Here is a 13,667-nt window from a genome sequence, read left to right as displayed (position 1 = left end):
TTGCCTCAGCCTCCCAATTAGCTAGGATTACAGGCATGCGCCACCACGCCTGGCTAATTTTGTACTTTTAGTAGAGATGGGGTTTCTCCATGTTGGTCAGACTGGTCTTGAACTCCTGACCTCAGGTGATCCTTCCACCTTGGCCTCCCAAAGTGCTGGGATTACAGGCATGAGCCACTGCGCCTGGCCAGCCAATGCAATTTCTAATGAGGGCAGCAAGTCACCATTTAAAGGTTATAGTTGTCAGAAAGACTGCTATTTGTGGACTTAGGGTTTAACAAAATGTTAAATTGTATGAAAACAATGAAAAAGCAGTTTGAGAGGATTAACTTGAACATTTCCCAAAAAAGATGAATCTTGCAAAACAGAAGTTTCTAACATGAATTTGCTATTGCTTATAAGATGATGGTTTATCAAAGGAAAAATCTCCCTTTTTGTAAAACAAATATCTGTGTTTCTAAGCGAGTTCTGCAGAGAAATGTAGAGGGAGAACAGAGCAGCAAAAGCCATCTCAGAATCAGTGAGACTCTATGGAAGCAGCTTTACATTTTGAGTCTTCCCATACAAAGCTTTTCAATCTCATTGCATATAAAGATTAATTACAAAAATAATGCAGGGATAATTAAAAACCTGTTTATAGTACACTGATACTTTGTCATATGGAATTCCAATCTGTGACTGGCTGCCACGTACCCTGATCAAACAATATACACACAAACCAGACAGCTTTTTACTGAGACAGTCAGTATCCACGGTGATTCCATAAAGATGCCACTCTCATTTCTGGAACACTCTGCCATATTGTCATTTGGGAATGAATATCAGAGTCAACCTGTACCATTCATAAGCACTTTCCCCCCAAAAAATGTAATGTGCAATAATGGCAAATTCTGACTTCATTTGGTTCTTGTATATATGAAAGGCATTTGTTGGGTTTCTCACCAATTTGAACATCTCTGGTTTGGAATACGGTGAATCCTTGGACAAAAGCTTTCCCTGGATCCACTACACTTGTTCCATTTCTTTTTTGTAGGTTCTATAACGTAGCACTAATGGGCGTTTGAGGCTGAAGGTCCTGAGTATTGATTATCTCCACATTTCCCTACTATTTGGATGCAGGGATGGATGACCTAGAGCTTGGTGGACTCCCATGGTCATTTCCCATCAGTGTGAACTCTCTGAGGGTGTCTGAGGGGACTGCTGTGTGAAAAGGCTTGTGTATGAATAGGTATTTCTCATGTGTATGATTGGGTCAAATCTAGAAAGGGATGAGCTATGGCTTAAGGGCTTCCTATGTCCCCAGCACATGTGGAGTGGGTTTATCCAGTGTGAGTTCTCTGGTGCTTGGTAAGGGAGGAGCTGTGTGTAAAGGCCTTTCCACAGTCCCTGCATGCATATGGCTTCTCTCCTGTGTGGATCCTCCGGTGCTGAGTGAGGTGGGTGCTCTGCCTAAAGGACTTTCCGCAATCGTGACACTCATAGGGCTTTTCCCCAGTGTGCGTCCTTTCATGCTGGCTGAGCGAGGAGCTGTGGCTGAAGGATTTCCCACACTCATTGCACCCATAGGGCTTTTCCTTGGTGTGAATCCTCTGGTGTTCGATGAGAAGGGAGCTCTGGCTGAAGGCTCTGCCACACTGGTTACATTCATAGGGTTTCTCTCCTGTGTGGATCCTCTGATGCTGAATGAGGGGAGCAAGCTGGCTGAAGGCTCTGCCACACTGGTTGCATTTGTAGGGCTTCTCCCCAGTGTGGATTCGCTGATGTTTGGTGAGGGACGAGCTGTGGCTGAACGCCTTGCCGCAGTCATTGCATTCATAGGGCTTCTCCCCTGTGTGTATTCGCTGGTGTTGGGTGAGGTGCGTGCTCTGCCGGAAGGCCTTCCCACACTGACTGCACTCATAGGGCTTCTCTCCTGTGTGTGTCCGCTCATGCTGGCTGAGCGAGGAGCTGTGGCTGAAGGTTTTCCCACACTCGTTGCATCCATAGGGCTTCTCTCCCGTGTGAATCCTCCGATGCTCGGTCAGGAGTGTGCTCTGACTGAAAGCTTTCCCACACTCACTGCACTCATAGGGCTTTTCTCCTGTGTGGGTCCTCTGGTGCTGAATCAGTGGTGTGATCTGGGTGAAGGCTTTTCCACACTCATGGCACTCGTAGGGCTTCTCCCCTGTGTGGATTCGCTGGTGTTTGGTCAAGGACGAGCTGTGGCTGAAGGCCTTGCCACACTCACCACACTGATAGGGTTTCTCCCCAGTGTGGATTCGCAGATGCTGGGTGAGGTGGATGCTTTGCCGGAAGGCTTTCCCGCACTCACTGCACTCGTAGGGCTTCTCGCCTGTGTGAGTTCGCTCGTGCTGGCTGAAGGAGGACCTAAAACTGAAGGATTTCCCACATTCGCTGCACTCATAGGGCTTCTCGCCCGTGTGAGTTCTCTGGTGCTGGATCAGTGGGGCAATTTGGTTGAAGGTCCTCCCACACTGAGTGCATTTATAGGGTTTCTCCCCAGTGTGGATTCTCTGGTGTTTGGTAAGTGCTGAGCTGTTCCGGAAGCATTTTCCACATTCGTGACATTCGTAAGGTCTCTCTCCTGTGTGCGTCCGGTGGTGTTCAATAAGTGCTGAGCTGTGACTAAAGGCCTTTCCGCATTCCTGACATTTGTAGGGTTTCTCTTTCACACAGGTTTTCTGTAGAGCATTTGGGTCTGGCTTCTCCCTTTTTCCACTTGTTCCCCACATGTGGGGGCCTTGTCTTTGAGGAGTCATTGGTTGATGTGGGAGATCAGGGTTCAGACTTACGTTTTCCCCAAACCCATTCCTCTGCCACTGCTCCTGAACAGGCGTCTTCACAGGCATGAAGGCCACTGGCACTGCCAGGCTCTCTAGGCTCTCACAACTCCATTCCCAGTGGCCCTCAGTGTCCTCACCCCTGCAGTACCACAGACCATCCCACAGGAATCTTTCTACCAAGATGACATTGTTGGATATTTCTTCAGAGATGCCTTGCTTTAGAACCGACAGTTTGACTTTGGGTCTAGTTTCCAAGTCTGAAAGAAGCAAAAACTGGAAATGTCCCTTAATCTCTGTTCCATGGCAAAAGAGTTTGTGGTGAGATGGGAAGAGGAAGGATAAAACTAATGATTTTGAAATGTTCAAGGTTCGAGTAGCTTTGACCATTTAAAAATATAGTTTTGCAAACCAGGAAAGGAAGAGAGGGAAACACAGAATAACGAAGAGGAAAATAAGAAATAAGGAAAGGAAGAGGAAAGAACAGAATAAGGAAAGGAAGAGAAGAGGGAGGAAAAAACAGTTGGCACAAGCAGTATGAATGGAGTCTGTGAGGGGAGCACAGAGGAGGATGCAGAGGGGATGCCCAGGAGAGAGCACTCAGATGCACAGAGGCACTGGACTTGGAAAGAACAGTGTGGCACCCTGGCCCCAGCTACAGTGGCCTCCACAATGCCAGGTGGCAACAGAGAAAAACGTGCTGCATGGGGAAAGTTGGCTGACACCCAGCTTCTTCCTGGCAGCATATGCTGTTGTGCCACCTCACTCTAGATGTAAAGGAAACTATCTGCTCCCCACAAACAGGAATAGCTGCAATGTGCATCACTAAGAGGAAGAAAAATGACCTGTGACGTATTAGAGTACTTTGGTCTGCCTTATTTTGTCCATTTCACTAACTGGGAACCCCTTGAGGGTAGGGGTTTCTGTTCACCTTGCTTACCACTGTATCTATAGCCCACAGCAAGAGCTCAATATACATGCTTAATGAATGAACAAATGCATTCCCTCCTCTTCCTTCGTGGCAGGACTCTCTTTTTGCCCTGGTACCCAGCCCTCTCTGCACAGCCATGACCTGGGTGCGTGCTGCCCCTACCCTGACCCCACAGTGGCCTAGAGGTGTGATGTGGGCACCTTCCCCATATTGTTATGTTTCAGTGAAAAGTTCAATTAAAAAAAAAAAGTTAAGCCAGGAGTCAATGGCAGAATAGTGGCTTCCCAAGATGCCCACATCCTAACCCTAGAACCTGTATGTTTCCAATTACATGGCAGGGAGGAATTAAGGTTGCTAATCAGCTAACATTAAGATAGAGAAATTACACTGGATTATCCGGGTGGACCTGTGTAATCACGAGGGTCCTTAAATGGGGAAAAAATGCAGAAGGGTCAGAGTCAGAGTGAATATGATGTGTGACTTGACCAGGCCTTGCTGACTGTGAAGATGGACAAGGCCATAGCCAAGGAATGTGGGTGCCTCTAGAAACTGAAAAATGCAAAGAAATGGATTGTTAGCCAGACACAGGGCCTCATGCCTGTAATCTCAACACTTTGAGCAGCTGAGGCGGGAGGACTCCTTGAGCCCAAGAGTTCAAGACATACCTGGGCAAAATGACGAGACCTTGTTTCTACAAAAAATAAAAAAAAATTAGCCGGGCATGGTGACACACACCTGTAGTCTCAGCTACTCAGGAGGCTGAGGCAGGAGGATCACCTGAGCCCAGAAGGTCAAGGTTGTTGTGAGCCATGATCATACCACTGGACTCCATCCTGGGCAAGATAGCAAGACCCCATCTCTTAAAAAAACAAAAAGGAGAGAAAGAAAGAAATGGATTCTTCCCTTCCCTAGAGCCTCCAGTAGGAATGATGCCCTGCTGACATCTTTATTATATCCCAGGTAGACCCATTTTGGACTTCTGATCTCCTGAACTTTAAGATAATTTGCTTTGCTTTATGCTACGAAGTGTAGTATTGTTGACCCTTGAACAATGAGGGGGCTAGGGGCACTGACCCCAGTACAATCGAAAATCTGTGTATAGCTTTTGACTCCCCAAAAACTTAACTAATAGCTTACTGTTGACCATACTGATAAAATAAATAGTTAACACTTTGTTTTTTTTGAGACGTGGTCTTGCTCTGTCACCCAGGCTGGAGCACAGTGGCGTGATCTTGGCTCACTGCAACCGCCGCCTCCTAGGTTCAAGTAGTTCTCCTGCCTCAGCCTCCTGAGTAGCTGGGACTATAGGAGCGTGCCACCATGGCCAGCCAATTTTTGTGTGTGTGTGTGGTTTTTTTTGTAGAGACGGGGTTTCACCATGTTGGCCAGGCTGGTCTTGAACTCCTGACCTCAAATGCCACCTGCCTTGGCCTCTAAAAGTGCTGGGATTATAGGTGTGAGCCACTGCTCCCAGCCCTTAGTTAACATAGATTTTGTATATGTATTATATAATGTGTTCTTAAAGTAAGCTAAAGAAAATGCTATTTAAAAAAATCATAAGGAAGAGAAAATATATTTACTATGCATTAAATGGAAGTGGACCACCATAAAGATCTTCATCCTCGTTGTCTTCACAGTGAGTAGGCTGAGGAGTAGGAGGAGGGGTTGGTCTTGCTGTCTCAGGGGCGGCTCAGGCAGAAGAAATTCCATGTATAAATGGACCCACACAGTTCAAACCCATGTTATTCAAGGGTCAGTTGTGACTTGTTGCAGGAGGAGCAATAGGAAACTAATATATTGGGTAAGGGCTGACTGGTATTGATGTGGAGGGACCCTACTGTGACCTGTTCCCACACTGGCCATCCCTCCTGGACTCTGGTTACAGGTCACTCTTCCCACCTGATGCCAATGGGAAATTGTCTGTCAGCGGGCTGGGATACCTCTGCTACCTACCAATCACCCTACAGGTACATGGCAGGGCCCAGCCTGGGTCCACTGACCCACAGACACATGAGTTATAAACAATTATTTGGTTTAAACCACTGAGGTCAGAGTGCTTTTCCTACGCAAGAGCTGACTGATGCATGACTTCAGGCCTTTGCACCTGCTGTTTCCTCTGCCTGAAATACTACTGTTCGCTCAGACTGCCTCATGGCTCAGGCTTCAGGTCACATGTCACCTCCTTGGAGAGGCTATCTCTCATCTCTCTGCTAAAGTCTCCTCACCCCCATACTAGTCTACCTCATTGCTCATTTTCTTGGCATTCATCACAATCTGTAATCGTCCAACTTGTTCTATTATTATTATTTTACCGATTTATTGTTCGTTTCCCCCACTCCCTCACCAAGAATATAAATTCAGTGGAGATGAGGACTTGGTGTCATCACTCACAGCAAAATGGGTGCTTGGTAAATCCTCACTAAGACTGAGTAGTAAATTTGCTGTGAAGAATTAGAGAGCAGACGCAGAGGGAGAAACCAGGAAGCAAGCATGGACAGGCTTCTCTCAGCCCCGAAGGGCTCCCATCTCACCTGGGTACACGCCTTGGGGAAGTCCAGAGTCCACCGCCTGCAGCTCTGCCTCTTGCTCCAGCAGGGAGATGACATTCAGCTTCGGTAACCAATGTGCTGCTCAGGGAGAGACCCACAGAGTGAGCATTTGTATCCCATGACCCTTCCTGAGCCTCAGCCCATTCCACCTTTGGTCTTCCAGATCCCAGATGGCTGGGGCCCCCCAAGTGACTTCAGCTGTCATACCCACAGCCCTGGATGTTCCTCAGGGACTCATTCCCCTACTCTCAGTCCCTGACCCTACCCCTAGTTCTGGGGTGGACATGTGACCCAAGCCTGGACAATCAGAACTCTGGTTCCTCCCCTGCCCACTGGCATCAGTGATCACTGTGAAGAAAACCTGGAAGACCTGGCAGCGAAACCAGGACAACCCTGGGACACAAACCCTGTCTTTTCTGCTAGTCTTGGTCGCAGGAAAGGCACCCCAGGCAGTTGTCTTGTCACCTCCAGAGGAGCCTCTCTGGAAATGAAGCCAGAAAGAGATTGCTATGGTCTGAATGTCGGTGTCCCCCTAAGATTCAGGCTATGCGTAGTGGCTTATGTCTGTAATTCCAGCACTTTGGGAGGCTGAGGTGGGAGGATCACTTTAGCCTAGAAGCTTGAGGGCAGCCTGGGCAACACAGTAAGGTCCCGTCTCTACAAAAATTTTAAAAATTAGCTAGGTGTGGTGGTATGCACCTGTAGTCCCAGCTACTTGGGAGACTGAAATTGGAGGTTTACTTGAGCCAGGAGGTTGAGTGTGCAGTAAGTATGACTGTGCCACAGCACTCCACCCTGGGCAAGAGAACAAGACCCTGTTTCTTAAAAATAAAAAAGGTTCAGGCCGGACGCAATGGCTCACGCCTGTAATCCCAGCACTTTGGGAGGCTGAGGCGGGTGGATCATGAGGTCAGGAGATCGAGACCATCCTGGCTGACGGAGAAACCCCGTCTCTACTAAATATACAAAAAAAAAAAAAAAAAAAAAAAAAAATTAGCCAGGCGTGGTGGCGGGCACCTATAGTCCCAGCTACTCAGGAGGCTGAGGCAGGAGAATGGTGTGAACCCGGGAGGCAGAGCTTGCAGTGAGCCGAGATCGCACCACTGCACTCCAGCCTGGGCAACACAGCGAGACTGTCTCAAAAATAAAAAATTAAAAAATAAATAAATAAAAAAGGTTCAAACGTTAGAACGTAATACCTACTGTGATAGCGTTGAGGTGGGGCCTTGGGGAAGTGATTAATTCATGAGGGCTCCACTCATGAATGGGATCAGTGCCCTTATAAAAGAAGCTTGAGAGAGCTCCTTTGCCCCTTATGGCATGTCAGGACACAGGAAGAAAGTGCCATCAGTGAGGAGCAAGCCCTCACCAAACACTGAATTTGCTGACACCTTGATCTTAGGCTTCCCAGCCTCCAGAACTGTGAGCAACAAATATCTATTGTTTAAAATTACCCAGTCTAAGGTATTTTAGCAGCCCTAACAGACTAAGACAGAAGTGCAGAGGGAGGTGTTGAAGAAGGAGGGGCTCCTGACAGCTCTACAGAAGACCCTGGTCTACCCTGGGATTCTGTAGTCTTCAGACCCAGTGTGTTTCCCTCACCTCATGCTTCTCTGCTTCTGTTGATTTCAGGTTGAGTCAGACTTGCTAATATTGGTCTTAATTGATATTTCCTACATTAAAACAGTCAGATTCTTAAAGCCCAAGACATACAACCCCAGGCATTTGCTTTTAAAGCTCAGTCCTATAAATATTTAACCTAGTAGAACCAGAATCCATGTCAGGGACAGATCATCAGATAGGACATGGGTGTGGCCTTACCCACAGAGACCAGAAGCCTGAAGGTGTCTAGCATTACATCACGGTACAGGGTCCTCTGGGCAGGCTTCAGCTGCCCCCACTCCTCCTGGCTGAATTCCACTACCACGTCCTCAAAGGTCACTTGCTCCTGAAACATCACACGAGTGTCCTCAGCCAAGCCAACCCTGGCACTGGCTGCTGGTGGGGTAGCTGGTAAATGCCAGCCAGCCTGGGTCAGATGGAGTTCTCTTTGGTCTGGGGTTTTGGGTCAGGTTTTTCTGTGGGGCCTGGACGGGGGCCCTGCTGATGAGGAGGAGGATCTTAGAATCTAAGGCGTCATGCCCGTTTCCAATAATTCGTCTCTTGAAATAAGAAATGGAGGGAGCCAACAATAAAGGAGTGGACCAGCCCGGCATGGAGTCGCATGCCCGTGGTCTCAGCTGCTCAACAGGCTGAGGTGGGAGGATCACCTGAGACCTAAGTTTGAAGCACAGTGAGCCATGATTGCATCACTGCACTTCAGCCTAGGGGATAAACAAAGTTATAAAGCTAGTAGTAGAAGTCTAAAGACTCAATCTGGGTGGTTTTTTTTTTTTTTTTTTTTTCCCCGATAGGGAGTCTCGCTTTGTCGCCCAGGCTGGAGTGCAGTGGCATGATCTTGGCTCACTGCAAGCTCCGCCTCCCAGGTTCACGCCATTCTCCTGCCTCAGCCTCCTGAGTAGCTGGGACTACAGGCGCCCACCACCACGCCCGGCTAATTTTTTTTTTTGTATTTTTAGTAGAGACGGGGTTTCACCGTGTTCACCAGGATGGTCTCGATCTCCTGACCTCGAGATCCGCCCGCCTCGGCCTCCCAAAGTGCTGGGATTACAGGCGTGAGCCACCGCGCCCAGCCAAATCTGGGTTTGTTTTTTAATTTTTTAGAGACAGGGTCTCACTGTCACTCAGGCTGGAGTGCAGTGGCACATCATGGCTCACTGCAGCCTCCAACTCCTGGGCTCAAGCAATCCTCCCCCGTAGCTGGGATTACAGCTACAAGCCACCGCACCAGTCCCCTTGTACGGGTTTTCTGACATTCCTACAGGAGGCTGGTTTCTTCTGGTGGCTTATGGGTGGGGTTAATGTCATCATAAAAAGGCAAGTTCCGCCCCCTTGGCCTCCATGATGTCTGAGGAAGCGGCGCTCCATGCGCCATCTTGGAGCGCAGAGCATGCTAAGGCCTTCAACTTCAGACTGCAGAGCCGGGGCACCTACAATTGTCTGACATCACCCAGCCTCAGGTATGCAGTGACGGCCGCACAAGCATAAAGCCCACTCAGACAGGGACCCGTGCCCGCTGCCCTCCAGCGCAGCGTGGGCGGTCCTTTCAGAGGCAGGCTATGGTTGGGGAGCTTGGCGCGGAACAGGAGGCCGGACACGCAAGTAGGGGCCGGGCACAAGGAGGAGGCTGCGCGCGAGTAGGGACGGGGTGCAAAGAGGAGGCCGGGCGTGAGAAGGCCGCGCGCGAGGACGAGGCCGGGCACGAGGTGGAGGACACGCGCAAGGAGGCCGAGATTCTCACCGGGTCTGTGGAGACGCGCAGCCCAGGGATCATGCCCTGGAGGTGAGCAGCGGGGCAGGCAGAGGCGGTGCTCAGGTCCCCAAGCCGCGGAACTGCGCCAGAGCCTGGGGAGCTCCGCGGAGAGCCGTCCAGGGCCCCGCGTACCCGTTTAAGCGCCTGCTGTGTATGGGGCGGCCGTCCGCTCCGGGAAGGGCAGCCTAGGGTTTTCCTGCCTGTCTGAGGGAAGCTGAGGGCCTGGCGGGTGCCGACACATGTCTGCTGCGCAGACTCTGGGCCTTAACGCTACAGTGACAAGGGCCGGGTGGTTGCGGTCCCCTGGCCCTGGACACTATGCCTCAGTTTCTCTCTTCATTAGCAAAGGTGGCGGCCCGGTGCCCGGTGTGGGGCAGAGGTGGGGCCAGGGGCGGGGCGCGCGTTCCCTCAGGGGCCGTCGGAGCAGCTCCAGGCCAGCTGGGCATTGGGCCCTGCCCTCCTCTCAGACTAGGGATGCCCCCCAAAGTCTGCCCCCGACAGCCCCGAAACGGCCTTCCCCAGGCCCCCGGCAGCATAACGGACTCCACACGGACGCGCGCTGCTGGCAACTCGCCCCACCAGGGCCCCAGGAAGATCCCCGGACCCCCCGCACCCGGCCCGGCCCGGCCTGGCCTCCCCTCCCCCGCCTCGCCGGCCTAGCTCACCCTCCTGACTGCGAGACAAAGGCCGCAGCACCGGCAGCCGACACTGCGCCTGCGCGCGCCTAACTCCATTTCCCAGAGAGCCGCGCGCGCATTTCCGGCCGCCCTCCCCCACCTCGCTCTCGCCGTCTGCGTTCGTGGGCTCTGGGTGCTGCTGGAGCTGGAGTGACTGGGCCTGGTGAAACAGGGCGCGCGGGGTGCCTGGGCACCAACGCGGGATAAGGGCCGCTTGGAAGGCCGTGATGCTCCCGGCGCGACCACACAGGCTTTTGTGTTGGAAACTCTACCGTCAGCTTTACTGCTGCAAACAAAGCAATGATTTTTCAAAACACATACTTTCAACCAAAACATTCAACAAGATCGCACACACGGGAGTCTTTGCGTTTTCCACACTGAGGCAGCCGTGGAGACTTCCCACTGTATTTATTAAATGGTTACAAGGAACGTCACGTGCAAGACACTAACAATTATGACGACTTTGGGCATTGCTAGGTAATTGTCAAAATTGTGCATTTGAACAGCAGCATAATATTCAAAGCTGGTGTGCCCTCGCTGACACGAAATGAATTGTCATTTTCTGAACATTCACCAAAGCCTGCCAGGCGCTAGGCCCAGGTTCAGCAGCACACAATAGTGAAGCCCCCATTCAAGCCGGCTTCGTTTCACCAGCGTAGGTTACACGTCCATGGAGCAGCGAGGCCAGAGGAGCTGGGAAAGCGAGGGCCGAGTCTTGTGCTTTTGCCCTTTTAAGGGAGGACTGATTAATTCCAATCAGCCTGGGCTTGGGAGCTGTATTTGAAGCAGAGGAAAAGTTTTAAGACGGGCATTTTTTCTTTGACTGAAACAACTGAAAACAGCAGAGAACACAATACGAATTCTCATACCACACACGGATGCTTGAAAAGATTTGGCTGGTTAACACATAAGTTAAGACTTTAAATTTCATAAGCCCTAAAACAGTGGCAATTATGAAGAGATATAATGGTTCAAAATCATAATGTACTGATGTAAACAAAGCAAAGGCAAGCTTCTTGGCTTTTAAGGGTGTCCTGTACATTCCAAGAACTGTAAAGCCCCACATTTGCGACCGTCGCATTGAAAGCTAGCCTGCTTTTCACTCTACTGCAGTAAAGAGGCTTTCCATTATACATAAAATGCCATTTTTCAGTTCTCTCACTCACAAACCCAAATGCCACAAAACATTTTTTTGTATATTTTTTTCTTTCACAAAATGTATACTCTTTTGTCCCCCCCGCCCCCCCAACCGTTTCCTTTTACTGGATCAAAAGGTATGAACACAACTCATGGTGAAGTCTTTCCCAAACAGTCTGATAGTCCTGGTGAGAAGCTGTCAGTGGTGCCACCCTGAGCCTGCTCAGCCCTGATGGTGGCTAGGCGGCCCTGCCCAGCTCCCTCAAACTTGCCCCTCTGTTTCCTTCCTCAGACCTTCTGATCCTTGGTTTTTCCCAGCCAGGTTTCTAAACCGCACATGCCTGCAGGGGCGGGCTGTTTCTACAGGGGCAGGTGCTGCTTGGCTCCAGCCAAGTGGGGTTGTGTGGACTGGTAAGCCCAGCGTCCCAGGTCTGGATTTCTCTAGAGAACCCAGAGATCAGGATTTCTGTGTGAAATCTCTTGATTTTTAAAAGCTAGTAGGGCTTTCAAAGGCTTTAATAACACTCTACCAGTCAAATAAGATGAACTGGAGGCTACTCTGGTGCTGCCCTTGCTGTGGTCTGAACCTCCTGCTGTCTCTTGTAACCGCTGGCTGGGCCCCTCCCAGCTCCTTCTTGGCTTCCTGTACGGATCTCCAAGCAGAGCACTGCTGGTTGCCTCTCTGTGGCCTGGGACAGGACCCCCCACCATGAGCAGGTGGGCTGCATATCAGTGCAGCTTCCAAGCAATCCTGCAATCACAGCATGGATAGCAGAACTGTGTCATGCTGTATGTTAATGTTTAAAAAGTTAATCTGTTCAACACATACATTTAAAATATACTGTAACAGTTACAGCTCCCTGGACATATTTCTCCCTTTAAAAAAAAAAAAATCTTTTTGAGAGCTTCAAAACCTAGCAGTGTCCAGCCCTCCTCTGACCCAAGAGACCCTGGCTGCCAGGAAGAAAGGTGGCCTGTGAGACTCCGGTCTTCCAGAGCATTAAGTGCCCAGGGCTGGGCTCACAGCTCCTGTGACAAGGGCTGGAGGACAGGATACTGGGGCACATCGTAATGGAGGTGTTGGGGTCTTTGGGGGGTGCTGGCGGAGGAAGGCACAGGGCAAGGGAGGCGTGCTGAGGTGTTGGGGCTTCCATAGCTGGGGTGAACCTAAAGAGAAGAGAGGGGCTAGTGCTCTGTCTCACTGCAGCTCGGGCAGGGTCTTGGGACTGGGCAAGTTAGGTGAAGACCACCACATGGTGGCTTTCGTGAGTTGCAGCAGCTGCCACGACTGGTCCAGGACCCTGGGCCAAGTCCTTGATTCTGTCAGCCAAGGTGTTGCGTGTGAGAGTGGCCCTCCAGGATCCTGGGCCACGTCCTTGCTTCTGTCAGCCAAGGTGGAGCAAGTTGAGAGTGGCCCTCAAGGGATGGCCCACCTCCCCTCAGAGGTTGAGGGAGGCTTCCCCTGCCGGAAACTGCAGCCCACAATGGTGTCTCAGTGTCTCCACGGGACTTGCCCTCACTCATTGAGTCACTCATCCCTTCACTCTGTAGGGCTTGTTGTATCTGGGTGTGGTCAAGTATGGCAGTGGAGACTGTTCTAGGCACAGGAGGAGGCCAGGGTGAGAGGCAGTGTGGAGTTAGGTGGAGACACAGTGAGTTAAGGACACCAGCCTCCACCATCCCAGTGCTGGGGGCTGTGGAGGCAGCAGGGGCTGCAAAGGACACGATGGAGCTGCCCTGCTGGGCTTTGTCTTTTCAGTGTCTGCATTTTAGAGGGACCCTGTTGGCTGCAGGATGGGGATGGGGCAGAGGGAACGGGCTGGAGGCAGAGTTTGCTTAGAGGCAGCTGCAGGCATTCAAGAAATGGGGAGAGAGCCAGGGGCTGATGGTGCAGAGGAGAAAAGAGAACTGAGAGGGGTTGGGAGCTGAGTTCCCAGGGCAATCAAAAATCCTTGTGGGGCCTTGGAAGGTGGTGGTCCCTCTGAGGGGAGTGGGAACCCCAGAGGGGAGGCAGTTTGCGTGTTTTTGTTGTTGTTTTTTGTTTTTGCACAAGGGAAGATGAGTTATTCGGACAAACTCAATTGGAGAACTGAGGGACACCAGATGGATGTCTCTGGGGCCAGCCCAGGTGGGCTGGAGCCCGACTGATGCCTTGTGTTCAGTGGCACCCACTTTCTTGTGCAACTCTGGCACCAACAAACTGAGCTGTGATTGTGCCTC

At 50.8% G+C, this 13,667-nt stretch overlaps 1 protein-coding gene across 6 annotated transcripts; it reads right to left on the bottom strand.

Annotated features, from left to right (window-relative positions):
• Nucleotides 1-619: 619 nt before the first annotated feature.
• ZNF135 (zinc finger protein 135) lies at nucleotides 620-10,367 on the bottom strand. Of its 6 annotated transcripts, none has more exons than XM_032171356.2 (4): nucleotides 10,299-10,367; nucleotides 8,082-8,208; nucleotides 6,243-6,338; nucleotides 620-3,076 (listed from the first exon to the last, which is right to left on the bottom strand). In XM_032171356.2, the coding sequence occupies exons 1-4, from the start codon at nucleotides 10,365-10,367 to the stop codon at nucleotides 1,320-1,322; spliced, it is 2,049 nt and encodes a 682-aa protein (XP_032027247.1). In that variant the 3' UTR covers nucleotides 620-1,319. The 6 variants fall into 6 exon arrangements, with proteins under 6 accessions (XP_032027247.1, XP_032027245.1, XP_032027248.1 ...); XM_032171354.2 differs by having other exon boundaries at nucleotides 620-3,040; XM_032171357.2 differs by lacking the exon at nucleotides 10,299-10,367 and adding an exon at nucleotides 9,622-9,655.
• Between the last annotated feature and the right edge of the window lie 3,300 nt (nucleotides 10,368-13,667).

The sequence above is a fragment of the Hylobates moloch genome, unplaced genomic scaffold, assembly GCF_009828535.3.
Source record: "Hylobates moloch isolate HMO894 unplaced genomic scaffold, HMol_V3 SCAFFOLD_12, whole genome shotgun sequence".
NCBI classification, from domain to species: Eukaryota; Metazoa; Chordata; class Mammalia; order Primates; family Hylobatidae; genus Hylobates; species Hylobates moloch.
This window is presented reverse-complemented; position numbering and strand designations above follow the sequence as displayed.